Here is a 25,627-nt window from a genome sequence, read left to right as displayed (position 1 = left end):
AACTTCAAATGATGTAAAGGAACACTGCTGCACACTTAATGTCTAAATTTTCTATGGATCTAGTTGATTTTAAATTATTATTTATCTTTCAATTTAATTACGTAGTTTATTTATTAAACTCTTAATTTACTTATCTTCTAAATTTGTAACTTGTCTTATCCAAAACGAAAAAAATTCATTTGCCTTCATAAGGGCTTTACGATCAGTAATTAATGATTGCAGTTTGGCAAATAATATTCAATACTATGGCAGATAATCTTTAATAGTAACTTTCTACCTTTTCCATAAAGAAAATATCTTGGTATGTTAATTAAAAGTGACTAGAAAATAATTATAAAAGAAATCCAGAAATAGCAAAATACTAAATGACCTTCAACATGAATATTAGCAATGATCCAATTTACAATTAGACTTTTAATTCTAAACCAGAAGTATGCAAGAAAGGAGTGATGAGGTTAAATGAATTAACACTTGCTAAATATAAATATGAAAAAATTGTATATTTATAAAAGTTTAACTAAAAATAAATAATTATTAAATATAATATTTCAAGACAGTTTCTCTTTTATATTATCAAGTGCAAAAATACTTACAGTTTGATAATATGAGGATGACGAAAGAGTTTTAGATTTTGAATTTCTCGTTTTATTTTTCCAACAACATCTAAACTGCGAATCTTCTGTCTGTTTAAAATTTTAACTGCCACCTTATGGCCTGTTAATTGATGTTCTCCAACTAGAGAAAAGAAAAAGGAAAATAACCTTGCTGTCATAGCAACAATTATTTATTCATGCTTCCTTCCACTGTAACCCCAAACTTCTTTACTCATATATGCCTCTTTGATATCATTTATTGCATAGAACAGAAGATATCTCTTTTCATGTCTGTCTCTTCTATTGGAGCATGCACTCCTTGAGGACAGAAACTATATCTTAGTCTCCTCTGTATCCTCAACACCTAGCACAGAGATGTTAATTAAATCTTTGTGGAAAGGATGACTGAATTCCATATTCTTACCTAAAAGCATAATCAAATTTGAAACATCTTTTGGATAGAATAGAATAGAATTTACTATGTTTTGTTAATCTCTTTCTTTCTCCTCTTCTGGTTAATCCAGTCATTGTATTATTGAAGAATAAATAATTGCTATAATAAACTAAAACTCATAACTAGTTTCAAAACTATTTCATCAGAAAATCCACATGTAACCCTTTTTTTTGCCTTTTCTATAAAGCTGTCCCATTTTCTCCCTATTTGATGGAATCTCTACTTCTTTCAAACCCTCACAGTGTATTTATAAAGCTCATGTGTCATTCACCATTTTGAGGCTATTATATATATTTGTATTTTTGAAAAATCATATGACATGAGCTATTAGCTCTTACCCTCCTTGAATAAGACAGTCAGTATTCATCTGAATCTCCTTGGAAGTATATAAGCACAGTATTTTGTACATACTGGATGCATCACACTTCCTGATTTCAAACTATATTACAAAGTTATAGTAATCAAAACAGCATAGTACTGGCATAAAACCAGACATAGAGATTAATTGAATAGAATAAAGAGCCCATAAACAAACTCATGCATATAAGGTCAATTAATTTATGACAAAAGAATCAAGAATATACAATGGGGAAAAGATACTCTCTCCAATAAATGGTGTTGGGAAAATTGGATAGCCACATACAAAAGAATGAAAATAGACCCCTATCTCACACGGTACATAAAAATCAACTCAAAATGGATTAAAGACTTAAATTTAAAACCAGAAACCGTAAAACTTCTAGAAGGGGGTAAGCTCCTTGACATTAGTCTTAGCAATGATTTTTTGGGACTTGACAACAAAAGCAAAGGCAACAAAAGCAAATATAAACAAGTGGGACTAAATCAAACTAAAAAGCTTCTGCACAGCAAAAGAAAACATCAACAAAATGAAAAGGCAACCTACTGAATGGAAGAAAATATTTGCAAATTATATACCTGATAAAGGGTTAATACCCAAAATATATACATTACTTAACAACTTAATAGCAAAAAACCAAACAATCTGATTTTAAAAATGGACAGAGAAACTGAATAAACCTCTTGCCAAAGAAGGTATACAAATGGCCAAGTACACAAAATCATCAGGTAATCATCACTAACCATCAGGTAGATGCAAATCAAAACCACCACCACAATGAGCTATCACCTCACACCCGTCAGAATGGCTGTCATTAAAACTGAAAAGATAACAAGTGTTGGTGAAGATGTGGAGAAAGGGGAACCCTTGTGCACTGTTGATGGGAATGTACACTGATGTAACCACTATGTAAAACAGTGTGGAGGTTCCTCAAAAAATAAAAAATAGAACTACCATATGATCCAGCAATCCCACTTCTGAATACTTAAAGGAAATAAAAACAGGATATCAAAGAAATATCTACACTGGCATGTTCATTGCAGCATTATTCACAAAAGCAAAGATATGGAAACTACCTCAGTGTCCATGAACATATGAATGAATGAATAAAGACGATGTGGTGTGCATATTCCCTCTTTCTCTCTCTCTCTCTCACATACACACACACACACACACACACACACAGTGCAATATATTATTAGGTCATGAGAAAGAAAGAAATCCTATTTTCAACATGGATGGACCTTGAGGGTATTATGTTAAGTGAAATAAGCCAGATAAAGAAATACTACATGAGATCCAGTTATATGTGGGATATCAAAGAAAAAAAGTCAAACTCATAGAAACAGAGAGTAGAAAAGTGGTTGCTAGGAGCTGGGGGATGAGGGAAATAAGAAGAAGTGGGTAAAAGGGCACAAACTTTCAGTGCTAAGATGAATAAGATATGAGGATCTAATGTAAAACATCACCATGATGAACACTTTAAATATCTTATAATTTTGGCAATTATACCCCAATAAAGCTGAATCTTTAAGTTTTTTTCAAATCATTGCTTCATCTATGATATCTGAAGAAATAACACACTCATTTATCTTTATAAAAAAAAATTTCTTTATGAAGAAATTTTTCCTCGTGAAGCAATGGCAAACAAATGGCATCGATGGAATTGGGGGAGGATCAAGATGGCAAAGGAGTAGGACAGGGAGCTCACCTTCTCCCACAAAAACATTAAAAGCACATCTACAAGTGGAATGATTCATACAGAAAATCTACTGAACACTGGCAGAAGACCTCAGACTTCCGCAAGGGCAAGAAAACCTCCATGTAACCATATAGGACAAAGGAAAAAGATAAAGAAAGGAATTGGGACAGGGCCTGAACCCCAGGAAGGGAGCTGTGAAGGAAGAAAGGTTTATGCACCTTGGGGAGTACCCTCACCAGTGTGGAGATCAGCCTGGATGGCGGGGGAGCTTTGGAGCCTAGGAGGAGACTGCAACAACCGGTTTGTGGAAGGCAAAATGGAGAGTAACGAGCACAGAAGGTTGTCACTGCCACCCTGTGCTCCCCAGCCTTAGACGCTTGCCTGTCAGTGTGGGTGGGGGCTGGGTGCTGAAGCTCAGCTTTCAGAGGTCAGACCCAGGAAGAGGAATGGGTTGGATGTGCAGAGACAGCCTGAAGAGGCTGGACTGTGGCAACTGAGGGGGTACTCAGAAGAAACCAGAGCCCACTGGAGAGGCAAGGTGCCATTATTTGGGGGTGCATGAGGAGAGAGGTGGAAACACCATAAGAGCTTCCTTCCCTGTGAGCTCTCCCAGGCAAGAGGACACCGCCTACAGGAACTCTGGGGTGGGCACAAGTTGTCACTACCATCCTGGGCTCCAGAGGAGTGCTGTCCCAGGAGTGCATGGGTAGTAGCCGCCCTCAGGAGACTGGTGAGCAGGTGCCAAGCTCTGTCCCGGGAGCGCGGGAATGGCAGCTGCCCCTAGCAGACCCACAAGCAGGCAACAAGTCCTGCCCCCACTCTCTCCAGAGTGCGCAAGGGCCACTGCACCTGCATACGCTGTATCAAGGGGATAACAGCCAACACACGCTGAGGAAAGAGACAGCCAGCATCCAAAATAAGAGCAGCCCCTCAATCCCGGAAAAGATGGTGGAGAAGAAGAACTTGAGCTCACTTCCTCTCATGAAAACACCAAAATCACAACTTACTGCTGAACAACCATCGACAAAAGACTGTAATCTACCAAAAAAGATACTTCACATTCAAAGACAAAGAAAGAGCCACAGCAAAACCGTAGGAGGGGTGCTTTCATGACATAATCAAATCCCATACCCCTGTGTAGATGACCCACAAACTAGAAAATACCTATATTGAAGAGGTTCTCCCACAAGAGTGAAAATCTTGAGCCCCCATCAGGCTCCCCAGCCTGAGGGTCTGGCATCAGAAGGAGGAACTCCCAGACCATCTGTCTTTGAAGGCCAGTGGGGCTTGAGTGCAGGAGCTCCACAGGACTGTGGGAAACATAGACTCCACTCCTGGAGGGCTCACACAGGCTTCACATACACAGGGACCCAGCAGAAAGCAGTAACTCAGTAGGAGCCAGGGCTGGACCTACCTATAAGTCTTGGAGGGTCTCCTGGGGAGTCAGGGGTTGGCTGTGGTTCACTGTGGAGGCAAGGACATTGGTGGCATAGGCCCCAGAGAATATTGATCAGTGTGAGTTCTCCCAGAGGTCGCCATTTTGGTATCAAGACCTGGCCCTACCCAACAGCCTACAGGCTTCACTGCTAGAATGCTCAGGCCAAATAACCAGCAGGATAGGAACACAGCCCCACCCATCAGCAGACAGGCCGATAACACCATACTGAACTCACAGCCACCTCTAAACACATCCCTTGACAAGGTCCTACCCACCAGAGGGACAAGACCTAGCTCCACCCACCCATGGGCAGGAACCAGTCCCTCCCACCAAGAAGCCTGCATAAGTCCAAGGACCAACCTCATCCACCAGGGGACAGACAGCAGAAGCAAGAGGAGCTACAATCCTGCAGCCTGTGGAACAGAAACCACAATCACACAAAGTGAGACAAAATGAGACAGCAGAGAAAAATGTTCCAGACAAAGGAACAAGATAAAAACCCACAAGAACAACTAAATGAAGTGGAAATAGGCAACCTACCTGAAAAAGAATTTAGAGTAATGATAGTAAAGATGATCCAAGATCTCAGAAAAATAATGGCGGCACAGATCGAGAGGATACAAAAGATGTTTAACAAAGAGCTAGAAGGTTTAAAGAACAAAGAAACAGAGATGAACAATACAATAACTTGAATGAAAACTACACTAGAAGAAATCAATAGCAGAATAATCGAGGCAGAAGAACGAATAAGTGAGCTGGAAGACAGAAAGGTAGAAATCACTGCCGCAGAACAGAATAAAGAAAAAATAATGAAAAGAAATGAGGACAGTCTAAGAGACCTCTGGGACAATATTAAACGCACTAACATTCACATTATAGGGGTCCCAGAAGGAGAAGAGAGAGAGAGAAAGGGCCTGAGAAAATATTTGAAGACATTATAGCTGAAAACTACTCTAACATGAGAAAGGAAACACTCACTCAAGTCCAGGAAGTGAAGACAGTCCCATACAAGATGCTAAGACACATATTAATCAAACTGACAAAAATTAAAGCCAAAAAAAAATTTTAAAGCAACAAGGGAAAAGCAACAAACAACATACAAGTGAATCCTCATAAAGTTATCAGCTGATTTTTCAGAAGAAACCTGGCAGGCCACAAGGGAATGGGCATGATATATTCAAAGTGAAAGGGAAGAACCTACAACCAAGAATACTCTACCAGCAAGGCTCTCATTCAGATTTGACAGAGAAATCAAAATCTTTACAGACAAGTAAATGCTAAGAGAATTCAATACCACCAAACCAGCATTAAACAAACCCTAGGAACTTCTCTAGGCAGAAAATAAAAGGCCACAGCTAGAAACAAGAAAATTACAAATCACAAAGCTCATCAGTAAAGGCAAACACAAAGCAAAGGTAGGAAATCACCCACACACAAATATGATATCAAAACCAGCAATTGTGAGAAGAGTACAAACACAGGATATTGAAAATGCACTGGAAATTAAGAGACCAACAACTCAAAACAATCTTGTACATATATAGACTGCTATATCAAAACCTCATGGGAACCACAAACCAAAAATCTACAATAGATACACATACAAAAAAGAAAAAGCAAACCAAACATAGCACAAAAGATAGACATCAAATCATAAGGGAAGAGAACAAAAAAGGAAGGGAAGAAAAAACACCTTCAAAAACAAAGCCAAATCAATTAACAAAGTGGCAATAAGAACATACATATTGATAATTACCTTAAATTTAAATGGATTAAATGCTTAAACCAAAAGACAGACTGGCTGAATGGACACAAAAATAAGACCCAAATATATGCTGTTTATAAGAGACCCACTTCAGATCTAGGCACACATACAGACTGAAAGTGAGGGGATGGAAAAAGATACTCCATGCAAGTGGAAATAAAAAGAAAGCTGGAGTAGCAATACTCGTATTAGACAAAATAGACTTTAAAATAAAGACTGTTACAAGAGACAAGGAAGGACACTACATAATGATCAAGGGATCAATACAAGAAGATATAACAATTGTGAATATATATGCACCCCACATTGGAGCACCTCAATATATAAGGCAAATGCTAACAGCCATAAAAGGAGAAATCAACAGTAACACAATAATAATGGGGGACCCCACTTTCATCAGTGGACAGATCATCCAGACAGAAAATCAATAGGAAACACAGGCCTTAGGTGACACATTAGACCAGATGAACTTAATTGATATTTATAGAACATTCCATTCAAAAGCAACAGAACACACTTTCTTCTCCAGTGCACATGGAACATTCTCCAGGATAGATCACATCTTTGGCCACAAATCAAGCCTTGGCAAATTTAAGAAAATTAAAGTCATATCAAGCATCTTTTCTGACCACAACACTATGAGATTAGAAATCAATTACAGGGGAAAAAGAACTGTAAAAAACAGACACATGGAGGCTAAACAACATGTTACTAAACATGTTGGATTAATACCAATGGATTACTGAAGAAATCAAAGAGGAAAAAAAAAAATACCTAGAGACAAATGACAACAAAAACACCACAATACAAAACCTATGAGACACAGCAAAAGCAGTTCTAAGAGAGAAGTTTAGAACAATACAATCCTACCTCAGGAAACAAGAAAAATCTCAAATAAACATCCTAACCTTACACCTAAAGCAACTAGAGAAAGAAGAATAAACAAAATCCAAAGCTAGTAGAAGGAAAGAAATCATAAATATCAGAGAATAAATGAAATAGAGACAAAGAAAACAACAGAAAAGATCAATGAAACAAACCTGGTTTTTCAAAAAGATAAACAAAATTGACAAACCTTTAGCCAGACTCATCAAGAAAAAAAGATACAGGGCTCAAATCAATAAAATTAGAAATGAAAAAGGAGAAGTTACAACGGACACCACAGAAATACAAAGGATCATAAGAGACTACTACAAACAACTATAGGCCAGTAAAATGGACAACCTAGAAGAAATGGACAAATTCTTAGAAATACAAAACCTTCCAAAACTGAACCAAGAAGAAATAGAAAATATGAACACACCAATCACAAATACTGAAATCGAAACTGTGATTAAAAAACTTCAAACAAACAAAAGTCCAGGACCAGATGACTTCACAGGTGAATTCTATCAAACATTTAGAAAAGAGTTAACACCTATTCTTCTGAAACTCTTCCAAACAATTGCAGAAGAAGGAACACTCCCAAGCTCATTCTATGAGGCCACCATCACCCTGATACCAAAACCAGACAAAGATATCACAAAAAAAGAAAATTACATGCCAATATCGCTAATGAACATACATGCACAAGTCCTAAAAAAACTACTATCAAACCAAATCCAACAATACATTAAAAGGATCATACATGATCATCAAGTGGGATTTATCCCAGGGATGCAAGAAATCTTCAGTACCTGCAAATCAATCACTGTGATACACCACATTAACAAACTGAAGAATAAAAACCATATGATCATCACAATAGATCCAGAAAAAGCTTTTGACAAAATTCAACACCCATTTATGATAAAAACTCTCCAGAAAGTGGGCACAGAGGGAAATTACCTCAACATAATAAAGGCCATATACGACAAACCCACAACTAACATCATTCTCAATGGTGAAAAACTGAAAGCATTCCCTCTAAGATCAGGAGCAAGACAAGAATGTCCCCTCTCACCACTACTATTTAACATAGTTTTGGAAGTCCTAGCCATGGCAATCAGAGAGGAAAGAGAAATAAAAGAAATACAAATTGGAAAAGAAGAAGTAAAACTGTCATTGTTTGCAGATAACATGATACTATACATAGAAAATCCTAAAAATGCTACCAGAAAACTACTAGAGCTCCTCAAGGAATTCAGTAAAGTTGCAGCATATGAAATTAATACACAGAAATCTGTTGCATTCCTATACATTAAGAACAAAAGATCAGAAAGAAAAATTAAGGAAATAATCCCATATACCATTGCATCAAAAAGAATAAAATATCTAGGAATAAACCTACCTAAGGAGACAAAAGACCTGTACTCTGGAAACTATAAGATGCTGATGAAAGAAATCAAAGATGACACAAACAGATGGAAAGATATACCATGCTCCTGAATTGGAAGAATCAATATTGTCAAAATGACTACACTACCCAAGGCAATCTACAGATTCAGTGCAATCCCTATTAAATTACCAATGGCAATTTTCGCAGAACAAGCCCCCAATTTTTTAAAATTTGTATGGAAACACAAAAGGCCCTAAATAGCCAAAGCAATCTTGAGAAAGAAAAAAGGAGATAGAGGAATCAGGCCCCCTGACTTCAGACTATATTACGAAGCTATAGCAATCAAAACAGTATGGTACTGGCAAAAAAACATAAATATAGATCAATGGAACAGGATAGAAAACCCAGAAATAAACCCATGCACCTATGGTCAATTAATCTATGACAAACGAGGCAAGAATACACAGTGGAGAAAAGCCAGTCTCTTCAATAAGTGGTGCTGGGAAAACTGGACAGCTACAAGTAAAAGAATGAAATTAGAACATTCCCTAACACCATACACAAAAATAAACTCCAAATGGATCAAAGACTTAAATGTAAGGCCGGACACTATAAAACTCTTACGAGAAAAACATAGGCAGAACACTCATTGATACAGATTGCAGCAAAATCTTCTTTGAACCATGACATACAGTAATGAAAATAAAAACAAAAATAAGCAAATGGGACCTAATTAAACTTAAAATCTTCTGCACAGCAAAGGAAACCATAAACAAAATGAAAAGACAACCCACGGAATGGGAGAAAATATTTGCAAATGATGTGATTGACAAGGGATTAATCTCCAAAATACACAAACAGCTTATGCAGCTCAAAAATGAAAAAAAAAAAAATCAAAAAATGGGTGGAAGATCTAAATAGACATTTCTCCAAAGAAGACATACAGGTGGACAAAAAGCACATGAAAAGATGCTCAACATCACTAATTATCAGAGAAATGCAAATCACAACTACAATGAGGTATCACCTCACACCGGTCAGAATGGCCATCATCAAAAAGTCTACAAACAATAAATGCTGGTGAGGGTGTGGAGAAAAGGGAACCCTCTTACACTGTTGGTAGAAATGTAAATTGGTACAACCACTGTGGAGAACAGTATGGAGGGTCCTTAAAAAACAAAAATAGAACTACCATATGATCCAGCAATTCCCACTCCTAGGCATATATCTGGAGAAAACATAATTCAAAAAGATACGTGCACCCCAGTGTTCATTGCAGCACTATTTACAATAGCCAAGACATGGAAGCAAACTAAATGTCCATCGACAGAGGAATGGATAAAGATGGGGTACATGTATACAACGGAATATCACTCAGCCACAAAGAAGAACAAAATAATGCCATTTGCAGCAACATGGATGGACCCAGAGATTATCATACAAAGTGAAGTAAGTCAGACAGAGAAAGATAAATTTCATATGATTTCACTCATCTGTGGAATCTAATTTTTTTAAAAAATGACACAAATGAACTTGTGTACAAAACAGAAAAAGACTTACAGATATCAGAAACAAACTTATGGTTTTTAAAGGGGAAACATCGGGGGAAGGGATAAATCAGGAGCTTGGGATTAACATACATATACACACACTACTATATATAGATAACCAACAAGGACCTACTATATAGCACAGGGAACTCTACTCAATATTCTGTGATAACCTATATGAGAAAGGAATCTGAAAAAGAATGAACATATGTATATGTATAACTGAATCACTATACTGTACACCTGAAACTAACACAACATTGTAAATCAATTATACTCCAATAAAATTAAAAAAAAAAAAAAAGAAATGGAATCATCCCTTGAAACACTTAAGCACACTGATAAGCTAATTGGTTATCTGAGGTCAAAAGATTCAAATGCATTAAGAACACCCCCTCTTTTTGCTGAAATATACTAGCCTCCATTACCTAATAACTTATTTTTTTATATAATTTTTTTTTAAATTTATTTATGGCTGTGTTGGGTCTTCGTTTCTGTGTGAGAGCTTTCTCTAGTTGTGGCAAGCGGGGGCCACTCTTCATCGCAGTGCGCGGGCCTCTTACTATCGCGGCCTCTCTTGTTGCGGAGCACAGGCTACAGATGCGCAGGCTCAGAAGTTGTGGCTCACGGGCCTAGTTGCTCCGCGGCATGTGGGATCTTCCCAGACCAGGGCTCGAACCCGTGTCCCCTGCATTGACAGGCAGATTCTCAACCACTGCGCCACCAGGGAAGCCCTCTATTACCTAATAACTTATTAAGTGAATTAGTACTTAGCTATAATTAATTAAATCCAGATAGTTGTCTCATAATCACATCCTACCTGAAAGCCGAATGAACATTCCTAAAAATCTTGTAATATAAACAGATTTAACATCAAGAATTTCTTTTTGTGTATTACAGCTATAACCTTTTTACGGAAGTAACAGGGAAAAAAAGGCTTGCATTCATTAATGTTTAACTAACATTCATTTATTCAATCTAAAAACATTTACTGAGCACCATTTACATGCCAGGACTGTGTTGATCAAAGACACATGTAAAGAGAGATTTAATAGGTCTCCAAGTTTTAGCAGGGAAAAGAAACATGAGCAATAAAGGAGCTAAAATCGATTCTGTATGGTAGCAAATCTGTCTGAAAACTGTTAGGGATACCTTATTTGTGAAGGGAGAACATAGATGAGAAACAAAACATTTTTAAAAACCAAGGATAGACAAATTTGCCATAATTTATCATGTATATAAGTAAATATCCAGATCAATACCTCTTTTGACAGGAGCAATAAAGAACACTCATCCATGGAACAACTATTTAATGAATGCCTACTATGGTGTATTCCATACCAAGTGCAGTTAATAGGCACTTGGGATGTAAGCAGTGAACAAATTAGTTCTGTCACACTGCTAGGTGTCCCCCAATATCTATTCCAGCCTTCCTTCCCAGACATGTGATTCCCAAATTACACCTGAGCACATGTCTACCCAGAGTAGAGACTGCATCCTAATATCTCTTGTAACTAGGTATGGCCATGTGACCTATGTTCTGGCCAATGACATGCGAGCAGAAATGTCTCTAGCAGCAGCTTCTTCATCCCTTCCTCCATCCTGAAGCCTGGAATTACCTGCTCAGACTGTTACAAGAGAGTAAAATACTATCTTGTTTAAGCTATTCTTATTTTGAAAATTCTTGTCATTCACAGCTGAATCTCAATAATACCCTATTCAGAATACTTTAAAATGCAAAATGTTCGAACTTATTTCAAATTTCCCATTTTGCTGAACTACCATCCATTAACTAATGGAAATAAACTATAATTTATAGCCCATACAATTTCTTGGATTAAAGGATTCTACAAAATTATCACTCATTAGTGGTCCATTTTGTTTTTCCCAAACTCTATTCAAATTACACAAAATACTCTCTAAAGCGATTGAAAAATCTATACTTACCCAATCTATCCTTTTAGAATTTTACATTTGATAAGGTGAAGAGTTGTTATACAGAAGAAAGAATAAAACTGTTTTATATTGTTCTAGGAGCAAAACTGGGAATAATCAATACAAATCCTTTCAACAGAGTCCTCTGCTCTATGAAGCCCCTCTCACCTCCTTTTTCACCACTCAAGCCTATACTGAAAATTAAAACATTAAAATTTTTTAATGTTACTACTGTACCCTGAGTATCTTTTTTTTCACAGGATGTGTAACGTTAACATTTATTGATTTTTCAGTTCATCTCTCAATACTAGATGGGAGGGGGCTGGAGGTCAGGTCCCCTGTAGTCTTTTTCTATTGCCAGGGTTGGCAATAAGCGGTAAGCCAAGAAAATGAGGCACAGAGAAGTTAAGAATTTGCCCCCAGTCATTCAGCTATGAAGTAGCAGGGCTGGAATTAAAACCCAGCAGCACACACCATCCAATATTCAAATAGAGGGAGCTTAGCCATTTGTCAAGATCACCATAAGGTAAATTCCTGCATTAACTAACAGGTTGGACTAGATCAAGCCTAATTCCCCTTCCAATTCTAAGATTTTTGTAATTATATCCCCAAGGATCATTCCACACTACATCTTTTAAGGGAATAAATCTTTTAAGTCACTCTAGCCTCTTGATTTTAGTTGTCATTTTCTGGATGCTTTCCAGCTTTTCTTCATACACAAGATGCAGGACTTCTTATGGCTGTATTATGGAGTTGTAAATACATGATTGTTTTGCACAAAGACTATAATTTTTCTAATGTCCAGTATCATTCCCAATGAAGTCTAGCGTTTTTTACCACAAGCACGGACCCTATAATTTTATGAAAAATAACTTGGAACACTTCTCTTCCTATATATTATTCCATATTAATTCATTTAAAATACTTCATTCAATTTTAATATCATAATTTAGAACAGTAATATATCTAATAAAGCAAAGAAACAATTAAATCTAATTAAGATTTATTAAAATATTTTATTAAAATCTAATTTAATAGAAATCCTTTATTAAAATCTAATAAAAGAACAATCAAAAAATAAACTATTGTGTATTTTAGGTCTAAATTATAATCTATTTATCTTTGAGGCTCAAAGAACTGTCAAAATGTCATTCTTCTGTAAAGGCTACGAACTGTATAATATGTATAATAATTTGAATTATTATATTATTGTTATACATTATATATAAATAATGGTATAGTCTTAATGTAATACTATACAGCAATGAGAATGAATGAATTACAACTACATGCAATGACGTGGGTAAATCTCACAAACGTAATCTCAAGTTAAATAAATGAGAGAAATATGATTATATTCCTATGAAGTTCAAAAATAGATGAAACTATTTATAATCCATGGATAGTGGTGACCTTTGGTGGGGGTGGAAGATGGAAACGTTAACTAAAATGGGACAAAGGTGGGGGGCTTGTGTGATACTGGCCATTTTTTGTGCCTTTAAGTAGTGGTTGTATGTCTATGTTCAGTCTGTGAAAATTCATTGAGGATTTATGTAAGAAATCACTTAGAATGTATGTACCACTTTACGTACATGGTACAATTCAATTTAAAACGTTAAAAAAGAATGTTTGGATGACACTGTATCCATACCTCGGCTATTACAAGCCAAGGGACACCATGTGTCAGCAAGCAGGGCCTTGTGTGGTACCAGCCACCCTTACTCATTTGTATCAAGAGCCTTCATTCTGGGCGTCAGGAGTGTCATCTGATGCACACATGTTCCGACCCCTACCTTCAGCAGACTCCTGCCAAAATAACACAAGCCGCCTTTCTTCTTTGCCCACGGTGAAACAAAACAGTCTCATTGCTTTTCTCCAAATTTCCTTTCCTTGAAAGTCCCTTAAAATTCTCTAAAGGGCAGTTATGAACAGGAAGCAAAAGACTTCCTGTTTTGATATACCACTGATTAAAAAAGTACTACGGGCACCTTATACACAAATCTTATTTATTCCCCAGAACCCTCAAAGTAAACATTACCCCTAGTTTACAGATGAAGAAACCAGAATTAGAGAACAATGAGGAGCAAGGTTTATCTGCCTCCAACACACAAGCTCAAAACTCACATTACTTTGCCTCCCAATAACCAGGCTCTCTTGATTATAACACGTCAAGAGTGCTTACTTGCATGTTTATCCTTTTATGTCCAGCATTTCAGCTGAGAAATTAGGGCACAGTAAAGGGATGGAGTGAGAAAAATCAAGGAAGAAGAATTGCTATGTTCGGCTCAAATGCAGGCTGGGGTAGGGCTGTGGCCTTTGCTATGGATCAGATATATGAAAGGTGTTCTTTAAGAACGGCCTAATTTCAAGAAAATAAAATGCAGACTGAAATAATCCCATAATACAATATGCAACATGCACTAGATTTTTACTGAGAGAACAAACTCACATATCATTGAAGACCTTCTTCTCTTAGTTGTTTTTACTCCCTGTTGGCCTGAACATTCATTTGTTCATTCATTCAATCAACAAATATCTTCTGAGGGTCTAATGTGTACTAGCCATTGCTCCAAATGCTGAAAATGCAGGTATAAATGGAACTTGTATTCTGGAGGAGAATATAAACAATAAATGAACATATAATAATGGTGATAGAATGATAAAAAAATGAAAATCAAGCAGAGTACTGGGAATAACAAGAATGACTGGGGTGAAGGTGGGAAAACTAATTTAAACAGATCAGGAAGGGCCTGAGGATGTGATTTTTTTAGCAAAGACTTGTTCTAAAGCTACCTCCTTTGAGAACTGATTACATGATATGCTGTATTCTGCTTTATTTTTAAAACCTGTGTTTATACTGGCTTGGACTATAATTTTAAAGTACTTCTTTAAAACTTAAGTCAATCAAGAATTCCATAGGAGAATCAACTTACTTTTTACAGAATCATTTAAGATGAATCATTTACACAGAGTCAGGGAAAAAGTTTTCTGGTATAGATTATTTAAAACTGCTGGAGAAAGTATTAGCATTCAGGTCAGAGATAACAGATTTGAAAATATGTTCATAGATGTTTCTCACTCCAGATGAACAACAGAATCTTCTGGAAACACTCCCAAAGCTTCTTAAATCATCCCCTCTCTTGTCTTTCCAACTCTGGTCCTTATGTGTCTATTCTCTTTCTGTGTTTCTCTTATTCTACATGCTTTGTCTCCCTCTTGTTCACTCTCCTTCCTTTTCCTGTCTTCAAACATCTCCCCTTCTATGCCCATCAACTGCCCCTACCTGAATAATTTTTGTTTTTGAATATATTTACTGAATATCATTTTATGTTCCATAGAATTTCTCCTGAAAGTAGAATTGTGGAATAATTTAGAGGTCTCTCCAAGTGTTCATTTTAGTGGTTACCCTAGAGATTACAACATTCATCTTGGACATTAATAGAATCTAATATAATGTTTTCACCATTTCCTAGACAATGTACGGACTTTAGAACACTTTAACTCTATGCTTCCTCTCCTACTTTTTCTGTTGTTGTATTTTAGTCCTACACGTATTCAAAATCTCGCAAGATGTTATTACTTTACATAGTGAATATCTATTTAGTTACCCACATATTTACCCTTTCCAACGGTCTTCATTTCTTCTTGTACTCTTGCTTCCATCTGGGAAAGCATCACCTATTTTTCTGCCTGAAGAATTCCCTTTGGTGTTCCCTTTACTGTAGGTCTGCTGGAGACATATTCTCTCAGTTTATGCTTACCTGAAAATGTATTGTGCCTTTATTTTTGAAGAATATTTTTGTTGGGTACAAAATTATAGGTTGGCAGTTTGTTTCTTTCACCTCTCTGAAGATATCATTCCACCACTTCCTTGCTTTCATTGTTTTTGTTGAGAAAGTCTGCTTATTTTTGTTTCTTGGAAAACAATATGCCTTTTTTTATCCTTTGGCTACTTTAAGATTTTCTCTGAACATTTTCCCCCATCTCTGCATAGACAGATGAAGTCCACTCCAGTATAGGAGAGTCTCAAGCAAAAACAAAACCAAACAAAACCAAAAAAACAGTTTTGAGCAGTTTTCCAATGATGTGCGCCTAGGAATGGTTTTCTTATATTTATTCTGCTTAGGGTTCATGTATCTTCTGAATCTGTGGCTTGATGTGTTTATCAATTTTGGAAAACTCTCTCCCATTATCTCTTCAGATATTGCTTCTGCCCCACTCCCTCTCCCTTCCTTTTCTGGAACTGTGAAAGTGCCTACTCTGCATGATCATCAATGGTCTTGGGTTCAAAATGACATTCATACTCACAGGACACAACAGGTAGTAATCTTAAGACTTAGCTTTTTGGAAGGACTTAGGGCTGGAAACAGTGTATCAGCATGGCAAAATCAAACACATCTTTATCAGGAGTCTTTAAAATATCAGTGGCTGCTTCCCAGACCCTTAATCAATCACACAGGGAGACTAGGTTGTAGATGGATACAATCTACTCCAGCATTCATAAGTCTCAAACAGTAACCACATCAAATAACAGCCAACGCATGCAGCTTCTAAGCCCTGCACAAGGGGTGCACTGAGTTTTCCTTTGGTTATTTTTATCGATTCCCGTTCTCTGCTAAAATTCTCCACCTTCAACATATTAATCACAATTATTTTTTAATTGAATAAATTTGACATGCAATATTGTGTAAATTTAAGATGTATAGCATGTTACTTTGATACATTTACATGCTGTAATACGTTTTTCAACATAGCAATATTTATCACATTATACAGAGTATCATTGTCTATATTAATTATAATGTGAATTAGATCTCTATGGCTTATTTTACTATTCATTACAAGTTTGTACCCTTAAATACCATCACTCTTATCCCCCTTTCCAATCCTCTGGTAACAACCACTTTACTCTGTTTTTTACAGGTTTAACTTTTTATATTCCACATATAAATGACATGATACAATACTTGTCTTTCTCTGACTTATCTCACTTAGCATAATGCGCTCAAGGTCCATCCATATTGTCACAAATTGGAGGATATCCTCCTCTCCCATGGCTGAATAATATTTCATTGTGTACATGTACCACAATTTTTCAGTCATTCATCTGTTGATGAGCATTAGGGCTGTTTCCATATTTTTGCTATGGTGAATAATGCTGTAATAAAAATGGGATTGCATATATCTCATTAAAATCCTGTTCTCTTTTCCTTTGGGAATATACCTAGAAGAGGAATTGCTGGATCATATGGTAGATCCATTTTTAATGTTTTGAGGAACCTCCATATCATTTTCCATAGTGGTTGGACCAATTTACATTCCCACTAACATGTATAAAGGTTCCATTTTCACCACATCTTCACCAGCACCTGTTGTCTCTTGTCTTCTTGATGACAGCCATTATAACAGGTGTGAAGTGATATTTCATTGTGGTTTTGATTTGCATTTCCCTGATGATTAGCAATGTTGAGCATCTTTTCATGTCTGTTGTCCATTTTCATGTCCTCTTTGGAAAAATGTCTATTTAGTTCTTCTGCCCATTTTTTCACTGAATTGTTTTCTTAATAAGGAGACTGCATTCTTTATATATTTTGGATATTAACCCATTATCCCATATATGGTTTGCAAAACTTTTCTCCCATTCTATAAATCTACAGATGATGTAAGAAGCTTTGGGGGTGTTTCTGGAAGATTCTATTGTTCATCTGGAGTGAGAACATCTTATGAACATTTTTTCAAATCTGTTACCTCATTTTGTTAACTGTTTCTTTTGCTGTGCAGAAGCTATTGGGTTTGATGTAGTCCCATTTGTTGATTTTTGCTTTTGTTGCTTGTGCTTTTGGCATCATGTCCAAAAATCATTGCCAAAACCAAAATCAATGAGCTTCTTCCCTACATTTTCTTCTAGGAGTTTTATAATATCAGGTCTTTTAAGTCTTTGATCCATTTCGGGTTAATTTTTGTGAAAGAGGGTTCCAATTTCATTGTCCTGCATGCGTTTCTTCAGTTTTCTCAGCATCATTTATTGAAGAGACTATCCTTTCCCCACTGGGTATTCTTGGCTCCCTTGTTGAAAATTAGTTGACAATACATTCTGGAATTTAATTCTGGGCTCTCTATTCTGTTTCATTGGTCAATGTGCTTATTTTTATGCCAGTAAAATATTGTTTTGATTAAAATTCCTAAGTATGATACCTTCAGCTTTATTTTTTCCTCAGGATTTCTTTGGCTATTCAGAGTCTTTTGTGGGTCCACATAAACTTTAAGCTTTTTTTCTTCTATTTCTGTGAAGAATGCCTTTGGCATTTTGATGGTGACTATATGGAATTTGCAGATGGCTTTGTATAGTACGGCCATTTTAACACTATTAATTCTTCCAACCCATAAACACAAGATGTATTTCCATTTGTTTGTGTCTTCGATTTCTTTCAGCAAAGGCTCATAGTTTTCACTGTATAGATCTTTCATTTCCTTGGATAAGTTTATTCCTAAGCATTTATTGTTTTTGATGCTTTCGTGACTGGGATAGTCTCCTTTATTTCTTTATTTCAGATGCTTCATCATTAGTGAAAAGAAATGTAATTGACTTCTGTATGTTGATTTTGTATCCTGCCACTTTACTGAAATTGTTGATTAATTCCAACAGTTTCTTGACTGACTCTAGGATTTTTTTATGTAAGATCATATCATCAGCAAAAAATGATAATTTTACTTCTTCCTTCCCAATTTGGATGCCTTTTATTCCTTTGTTTTGCCTAACTGCTCTAGCTAGGATTCCAGTACTGATTCAGTCTTGGTAGGTTCTGTGTTTCTAAAAATGCATCAATTTCTTCTAGGTTATGTAATCTGTTGACATATAACTGTTCATAACAGTCTCTTATGATTCTATATTTCTATAGTCATTTGTAATGTCTCCTCTTTCACTTCTAATTTTACTTGAGTCTTATTTCTTTTTTTTCTTAGTCTAGCTAAAGGTTTGTCAATTTTGTTTATCTTTTCAAAGAACCAGCTCTCAGTTCCATTGATCCTTTCTATTGTTTTACTAGTCTCTATTTCATTGTTTTCCTTTCTGATCTTTATTATTTCCTTCCTTCTACTAACTTTGGGCTTAATTTGCTCTTTTTTTTTAATTCCTTGAGGTATGAAGTTAGGTTGTTTATTTGAGATCTAATTTCTTAATATATGTGTATATTGCTATAAACTTTCCTCTCAGAACTGCTTTTGCTGCTTTCCCAAAATATTTGATATACTGTATTTCCATTTTCATTTGTCTCAAGACTTTTTATTTCCCTTTTGATTTCTTCTTTGACCCAATGGTTTCTTATAAGTGTGTTGTTTAGTTTTCATATATTTTTAGATCTTCTCACTATCTTCTTGTTGTTGATTTCTAGTTTCATACCATTGTGATCAGAGAAGATGGTATGATTTCAATCTTAGATGTGCTAAGATTTGTTCTGTAGCCTATCATATGATCTATCCTGGAGAATGTTCCATGTGCACTTGAGAAGAATGTGTATTCTGCTGCTGTTGGATAGAATGTTCTGTACATGTCCATTTGTTTTAAAGTATGATTCAATTCCAACATTTCTTTGTTGAATTTGTTTGTATGATCCACTGCTGACAGTAGAATACTGAAGTCCCCTACAATTACTGTATTATTGTTTATTTCTCCCTTAAGATCTGTTATTATTCACTTAATACATTTTGGTGCTTGCATGTTAGGAGCATATATATTTATGATTGTTATATCTTCTTGATATACTGGCCCCTTTATCATTATACAGTGACCTTGTCTCTTCTTACACTTTTTGACTTGAAGTCTATTTTGTCTGATATAAGTATGGCTATGCCTATCTTCTTTGGGTTGCCATTTACTTGGAATGTCATCATCCATCCTTTCACTCTGAGCCTTTGTGTGTCTTCAGAGCTAAAGAGTCTCCTGTAGGTCACATATAATTGGGTCTTTTTTTTCTTTAATCCATCCAGCCACACTGTGCCTTTGGATTGGTGAGTTCAATCCATTTACCTTTAGGGTGATTATCTGATATGTAAGAATTTACTACTGCCATTTTATTTTTATCTTCTGTTATTTTTCTCTCTCCACTGTTTCTTTTTCCTTCTGTTTCTGTCTACCTTTATAAGTTGGTGATTTTTCATGGTGATTTGCTCAGTCTCCCATTTTTTAAAAAATATTTATTTTCCTTGTTTTTTTGGGCTGCGTTGGATCTTAGTTGCAGCACACAGGATCTCTGTTGAGGCATACAGGATCTTTTTATTATGGTGCACGGTCTGCTAGGGTTTCTCTCTAGTTGCAGCTCCTGGGCTTCTCTCTAGTTGTGGCGCATGGGCTCCAGGGCACCTGAGCTCTGTAGTTGTGGCACGTGGGCTCCAGAGAGAGTGGGCTCTGTAGTTTGTGGCACGCGGGCTCTCTCGTTGAGGCGCATGAGCTCAATAGTCGTGGCACGTGGGCTTAGTTGCCCCACAGCATGTGGGATCTTAGTTTCCCGACCAGGGATTGAACCTGCATCCCCTGCATTGGAAGGCAGATTCTTTACCACTGGATTGCCAGGGAAGTCCCTCCCCTTTTCTTTTAATGTTTCAATCTCCATTCTGGATTTTTGCTTTGTGGGTACCATGAAATTTACATGAAACATTTCATAGATAAAATAGTCCTTTTTCTGCTGATAGCAATTTATCTTCAATTGCCTATGAAGGTTCCATTCTTTTACTCTTCCTCTTTTACGTTTTTGACATCACAAATTATCTTTTTATGCGGTGATTACAAGTTGTGGCAGCTACAGTTCTTTTCCTTTAAACTTTATACTCTAATTAAGAGTTTAACATACAATTCTAAAAAAGGTTAGTTTTCTGTCATCTTAATCAGAGCTTTGTGTACTTTCATCTTTCATTTCCGCTTGAAGAGCTCTTTTCAACATTTCCTGTAGGGCAGGTCTAGTGGTGGTGAACTGCCTCGGCTTTTGTTTGTCTGGGAAAGCCTTTATTTCTCTTTCATATATGAAGGATCATTTTGCCAAATTGAATATTCTTGGTTGGCAGCTTTTATCTTTCAATATTTTGAATATGTCATTCCACTCTCTCCTGGCCTATAAGAGTTTCTCCTAAGAAATCTGCTGATAGCCTAATGAGGGTAATCTTGTAGGCTACTATTTTTCCTTGCCGCCTTTTAAAGTTATCAGTGACCTTTGACAGTTTTAATATAATCTGTCTTGCAGAATGTCTTTTTGTGTTGAAATAATTAGTGGTTCTATTAGCTTTGTGGACTTGTATATCCAGTTCCTTCTCTGGGTCTGGGAAGTTCTCAGATATTATTTCCTTAATACACCCTCTGCTCTCTTTTCTCTCTCTTCTTCTTTTGGCTAGTCAAATGAAGTCCAAGAGTTCTTGCAGAGTTTCTTCACTTTTAAAAAATCTTATTTCTCTCTCCTCTGCCACCTCAATCATCTCTATATTCCTGTCCTTGAGCTCACTAATTCCTTCTTCCATCTGATCTGCTCTATTTCCATTGCATTCTAATTCTTCATCCCACTTATTGAGTTCTTCAGCTACAGAATTTCTGTTTGGTTCCTTTTTAGAATTTCAATCTCTTTGGTAAAGTACTCCTTCTGTTTGTTAATTTTATTCCTGAGATCACTGTATTGCCTAAGTTTTCCTGTAGCTCATTGAATTTCCTCATAACAGCTAATTTCAACTCTGTATCAGTTAGATCACAATATTCCATGTCCTTGGGTTTGGTTGTTGGAAAACTGTCATTTTCTTTTTGTGATACCATATTACAATGATTTTTTTCCATGGTGTTTGATGAAAAGAGCCTTTGCTGCCACATTTGAAGTAGCAACACCTTTCTTTATTTAGGCAAGGCTTTGTTTACTTTGCTCCTAACAGTTCAGTAGGTTGGTAATTAGAAGACTTTCTTTTGTTTTCCAGAAGGTGGCGCTATAGCACAGGTTCTTCATTTCTCTTATCAGTGCCAACTCATCACTAAGGTTGGGAGTTGGGAGTGGTACATTAAAAACAAAACAACACAAAACAGAAACTGTCAGAGAAAAATGAAAGAGGGGAGGGTGGCTGGCGGCACAGTGAGGGAGGTGTATGTTAAGCACTTCAGACTTTGGGTGTGCCCACATCCTAGTAGAGGAATCCCCAAGTTTGGGGCTGGGGGGGATGGGCAGCCAGCAACCGTGGGCAGTCCTCTTGCCAGAATCCCAGGACCAACAGCGGGAGATGCTTTCCTTCAGTTTTCTTTGTCTGCCTAATTCCCTTTTCTTCCCCTCCCCCAGTCACTGAGGTCCCTCCTCAGAGACAGCAACAAGCTCTTGCAGCTGCAGCATGCAAAGCTGGGCAGACCTCAGTGACCACCTTCACCCTCACCTCCTCTGGCCAAAAAGGTCTGTGCTGGCCCATGGCTAGACCTGCTGCCACCATTCCCTCACTCCACAGCCTCTTCTGCAGTCCAATCTACCCACTTTCAGGTACACAGATAGGTGGATCTCTTGAGTGCCCTGGTATGCTATGCAGAAGTGTTTTTTTTTTTTGGTTATGCATGTCCAATTAGATGTAAATTGAAGGGCAGAGAAAAAAGGAACAACTCACACCACCATGATGCTGACATAACTCCAATCACAGTTATTTTAAAGTCCATGTCTGATAGCTTTAATATCTGAATCCTTAGGGGTTTTTTTCTATTGTCTTGGCCTTGTCTCCTGGAATGTTAAACACTGTGTGTGAAAAACTGTACAGGGTCCACCTGATTTTATTTTCCTCCAGAGAATAAAGATAGGAGGCAGATCATCTTAATAAGTCTAGGATTAAGCTGATTCTAAGGATTTCAGTCTTCAGGGGGTTGCAACCAAAACCCAACTGGTTACCTGGGACTTTCCTCCTTGATAAGTTATGAACTCCAGCTGTTGTTCTCCAGGATTCAAAGTCTGCAGTGCCGAGATTAACCAAGATGGCGGAGTAGAAGGACGTGCTCTCACTCCCTCTTGCGAGAGCACCAGAATCACAACTGGCTGCTGGACAATCATTGACAGGAAGACCCTGGACTTCACCAAGGAGGACACCCCACGTCCAAGGACAGAGGAGAAGCCACAGTGAGACGGTAGGAGGGGCGCAATCAGAGTAAAATCAAATCCCATAACTGCTGGGTGGGTGACTCACAGACTGGCGAACACTTATACCACAGAAGTCCACCCACTGGAGTGAAGGTTCTGAGCCCCACCTCAGGCTTCCCAACCTGGGGGTCCGGCAAAGGGAGGAGGAATTCCTAGAGAATCAGACTTTGAAGTCTAGTGGGAATTGATTGCAGGACTGTGACAGGACTGGGGGAAACAGAGACCCCACTCTTGGAGGGCACACACAAAGTAATGTGTGCATCGGGACCCAGGGGAAGGAGCAGTGACCCTGGGGGAGACTGAACCAGACGTACCTGCTGGTGTTGGGGGGTCTCCTGCAGAGGCGAGTGGTGGCTCTGTTTCACCGTGGGGATAAGGACACTGGCAGCAGAGGTCCTGGGAAGTTCTCCTTGGCGTGAGCCCTCCCAGAGTCTGCCATTAACCCCACCAAAGAGCACGGGTAGGCTCCAGTGTTGGGTTGCCTCAGGCAAAACAACCAACAGGGAGGGAACCCAGCCCCACCCATCAACAGTCAAGTGGATTAAGGTTTTACTGGGCTCTGATCGCCACAGCAACAGGGAGGGAACCCGGCCCCACCCATCAACAGTCAAGTGGATTAAGGTTTTACTGAGTTCTGACCGCCACAGCAACAGTCAGCTCTACCCACCACCAGAGCCTCCCATCAAGCCTCTTAGATAGCCTCAACCACCAGAGGGCAGACAGCAGAAGCAAGAAAAACTACAATCCTGCAGCCTGTGGACCAAAAACCACAGTTACAGAAAGATAGAGAAGATGAAAAGTCAGAGGGCTATGTACCAGATGAAGGAACAAGAAAAAACCCCAGAAAAACAACTAAATGAAGTGGAGATAGGCAACCTTCCAGAAAAAGAATTCAGAATAATGATAGTGAAGATGATCCAGGACCTCGGAATAAGAATGGAGGCAAAGATTGAGAAGATGCAAGAAATGATTAACAAAGACCTAGAAGAATTAAAGAACAAACAAACAGAGATGACCAATACAATAACTGAAATGAAAACTACACTAGAAGGAATCAATAGCAGAATAACTGAGGCAGAAGAACGGATAAGTGACCTGGAAGACAGAATGGTGGAATTCACTGCTGCGGAAGAGACCAAAGAAAGAAGAATGAAAAGAAATGAAGACAGCCTAAGAGACCTCTGGGACAACATTAAACGCAACAACATTCGCATTATAGGGGTCCCAGAAGGAGAAGAGAGAGAGAAAGGACCAGAGAAAATATTTGAAGAGATTATAGTCGAAAACTTCCCTAACATGGGAAAGGAAATAGCCACCCAAGTCCAGGAAGCGCAGAGAGTCCCATACAGAATAAACCCAAGGAGAAACACGCCGAGACACATAGTAATCAAAGTGGCAAAAATTAAAGACAAAGAAAAATTATTGAAAGCAGCAAGGGAAAAACGACAAATAACATACAAGGGAACCCCCATAAGGTTAACAGCTGATTTCTCAGCAGAAACTCTGCAAGCCAGAAGGGAGTGGCATGAAATACTTAAAGTGATGAAAGGGAAGAACCTACAACCAAGATTACTCTACCCAGCAAGGATCTCATTTAGATTTGATGGAGAAATCAAAAGCTTTACAGACAAGCAAAAGCTAAGAGAATTCAGCACCACCAAACCAGCTCTACAACAAATGCTAAAGGAACTTCTCTAAGTGGGAAACACAAGAGAAGAAAAGGACCTACAAAAACAAACCCAAAACAATTAAGAAAATGGTCATAGGAACATACATATCGATAATTACCTTAAACGTGAATGGATTAAATGCCCCAACCAAAAGACATAGACTGGCTGAATGGATACAAAAACAAGACCCATATATATGCTGTCTACAAGAGACCCACTTCAGACCTAGGGACACATACAGACTGAAAGTGAGGGGATGGAAAAAGATATTCCATGCAAATGGAAATCAAAAGAAAGCTGGAGTAGCTATACTCATATCAGATAAAATAGACTTTAAAATAAAGAATGTTACAAGAGACAAGGAAGGACACTACATAATGATCCAGGGATCAATCCAAGAAGAAGATATAACAATTATAAATATATATGCACCCAACATAGGAGCACCTCAATACATAAGGCAACTGCTAACAGCTATAAAAGAGGAAATCGACAGTAACACAATAATAGTGGGGGACTTTAACACCTCACTTACACCAATGGACAGATCATCCAAAATGAAAATAAATAAGGAAACACAAGCTTTAAATGACACAATAGACCAGATAGATTTAATTGATATATATAGGACATTCCATCCAAAAACGGCAGATTACACGTTCTTCTCAAGTGCACACGGAACATTCTCCAGGATAGATCACATCTTGGGTCACAAATCAAGCCTCAGTAAATTTAAGAAAATTGAAATCATATCAAGCATCTTTTCTGACCAC

General features: G+C 37.5%; 1 protein-coding gene across 5 annotated transcripts in view; it reads right to left on the bottom strand.

Moving 5' to 3' along the window:
- PRKAA2 (protein kinase AMP-activated catalytic subunit alpha 2) overlaps positions 1-25,627 on the bottom strand; it is a 73,884-nt gene that overhangs the window by 33,226 nt on the left and 15,031 nt on the right. For 2 of the 5 annotated variants that reach the window (XM_057542810.1, XM_057542800.1), the window contains 2 exons: positions 14,502-14,660; positions 594-735 (listed from right to left, as the gene is read on the bottom strand). The exons of 2 other annotated variants lie outside the window; for them this stretch is intronic. In XM_057542810.1, coding sequence (XP_057398793.1) covers positions 594-735; positions 14,502-14,508 — 149 coding nt within the window. In that variant the 5' untranslated portion in view covers positions 14,509-14,660. The remainder of the gene's footprint in view (positions 1-593; positions 736-14,501; positions 14,661-25,627) is intronic. One more of the 5 variants, XM_057542798.1, reaches the window with a different exon arrangement.

This window comes from Balaenoptera acutorostrata, chromosome 1 (assembly GCF_949987535.1).
Source record: "Balaenoptera acutorostrata chromosome 1, mBalAcu1.1, whole genome shotgun sequence".
Taxonomy (NCBI): Eukaryota; Metazoa; Chordata; class Mammalia; order Artiodactyla; family Balaenopteridae; genus Balaenoptera; species Balaenoptera acutorostrata.
The sequence above is the reverse complement of the archived record's forward strand: the minus strand, read 5'-3'. Positions and strand labels throughout refer to the sequence as shown.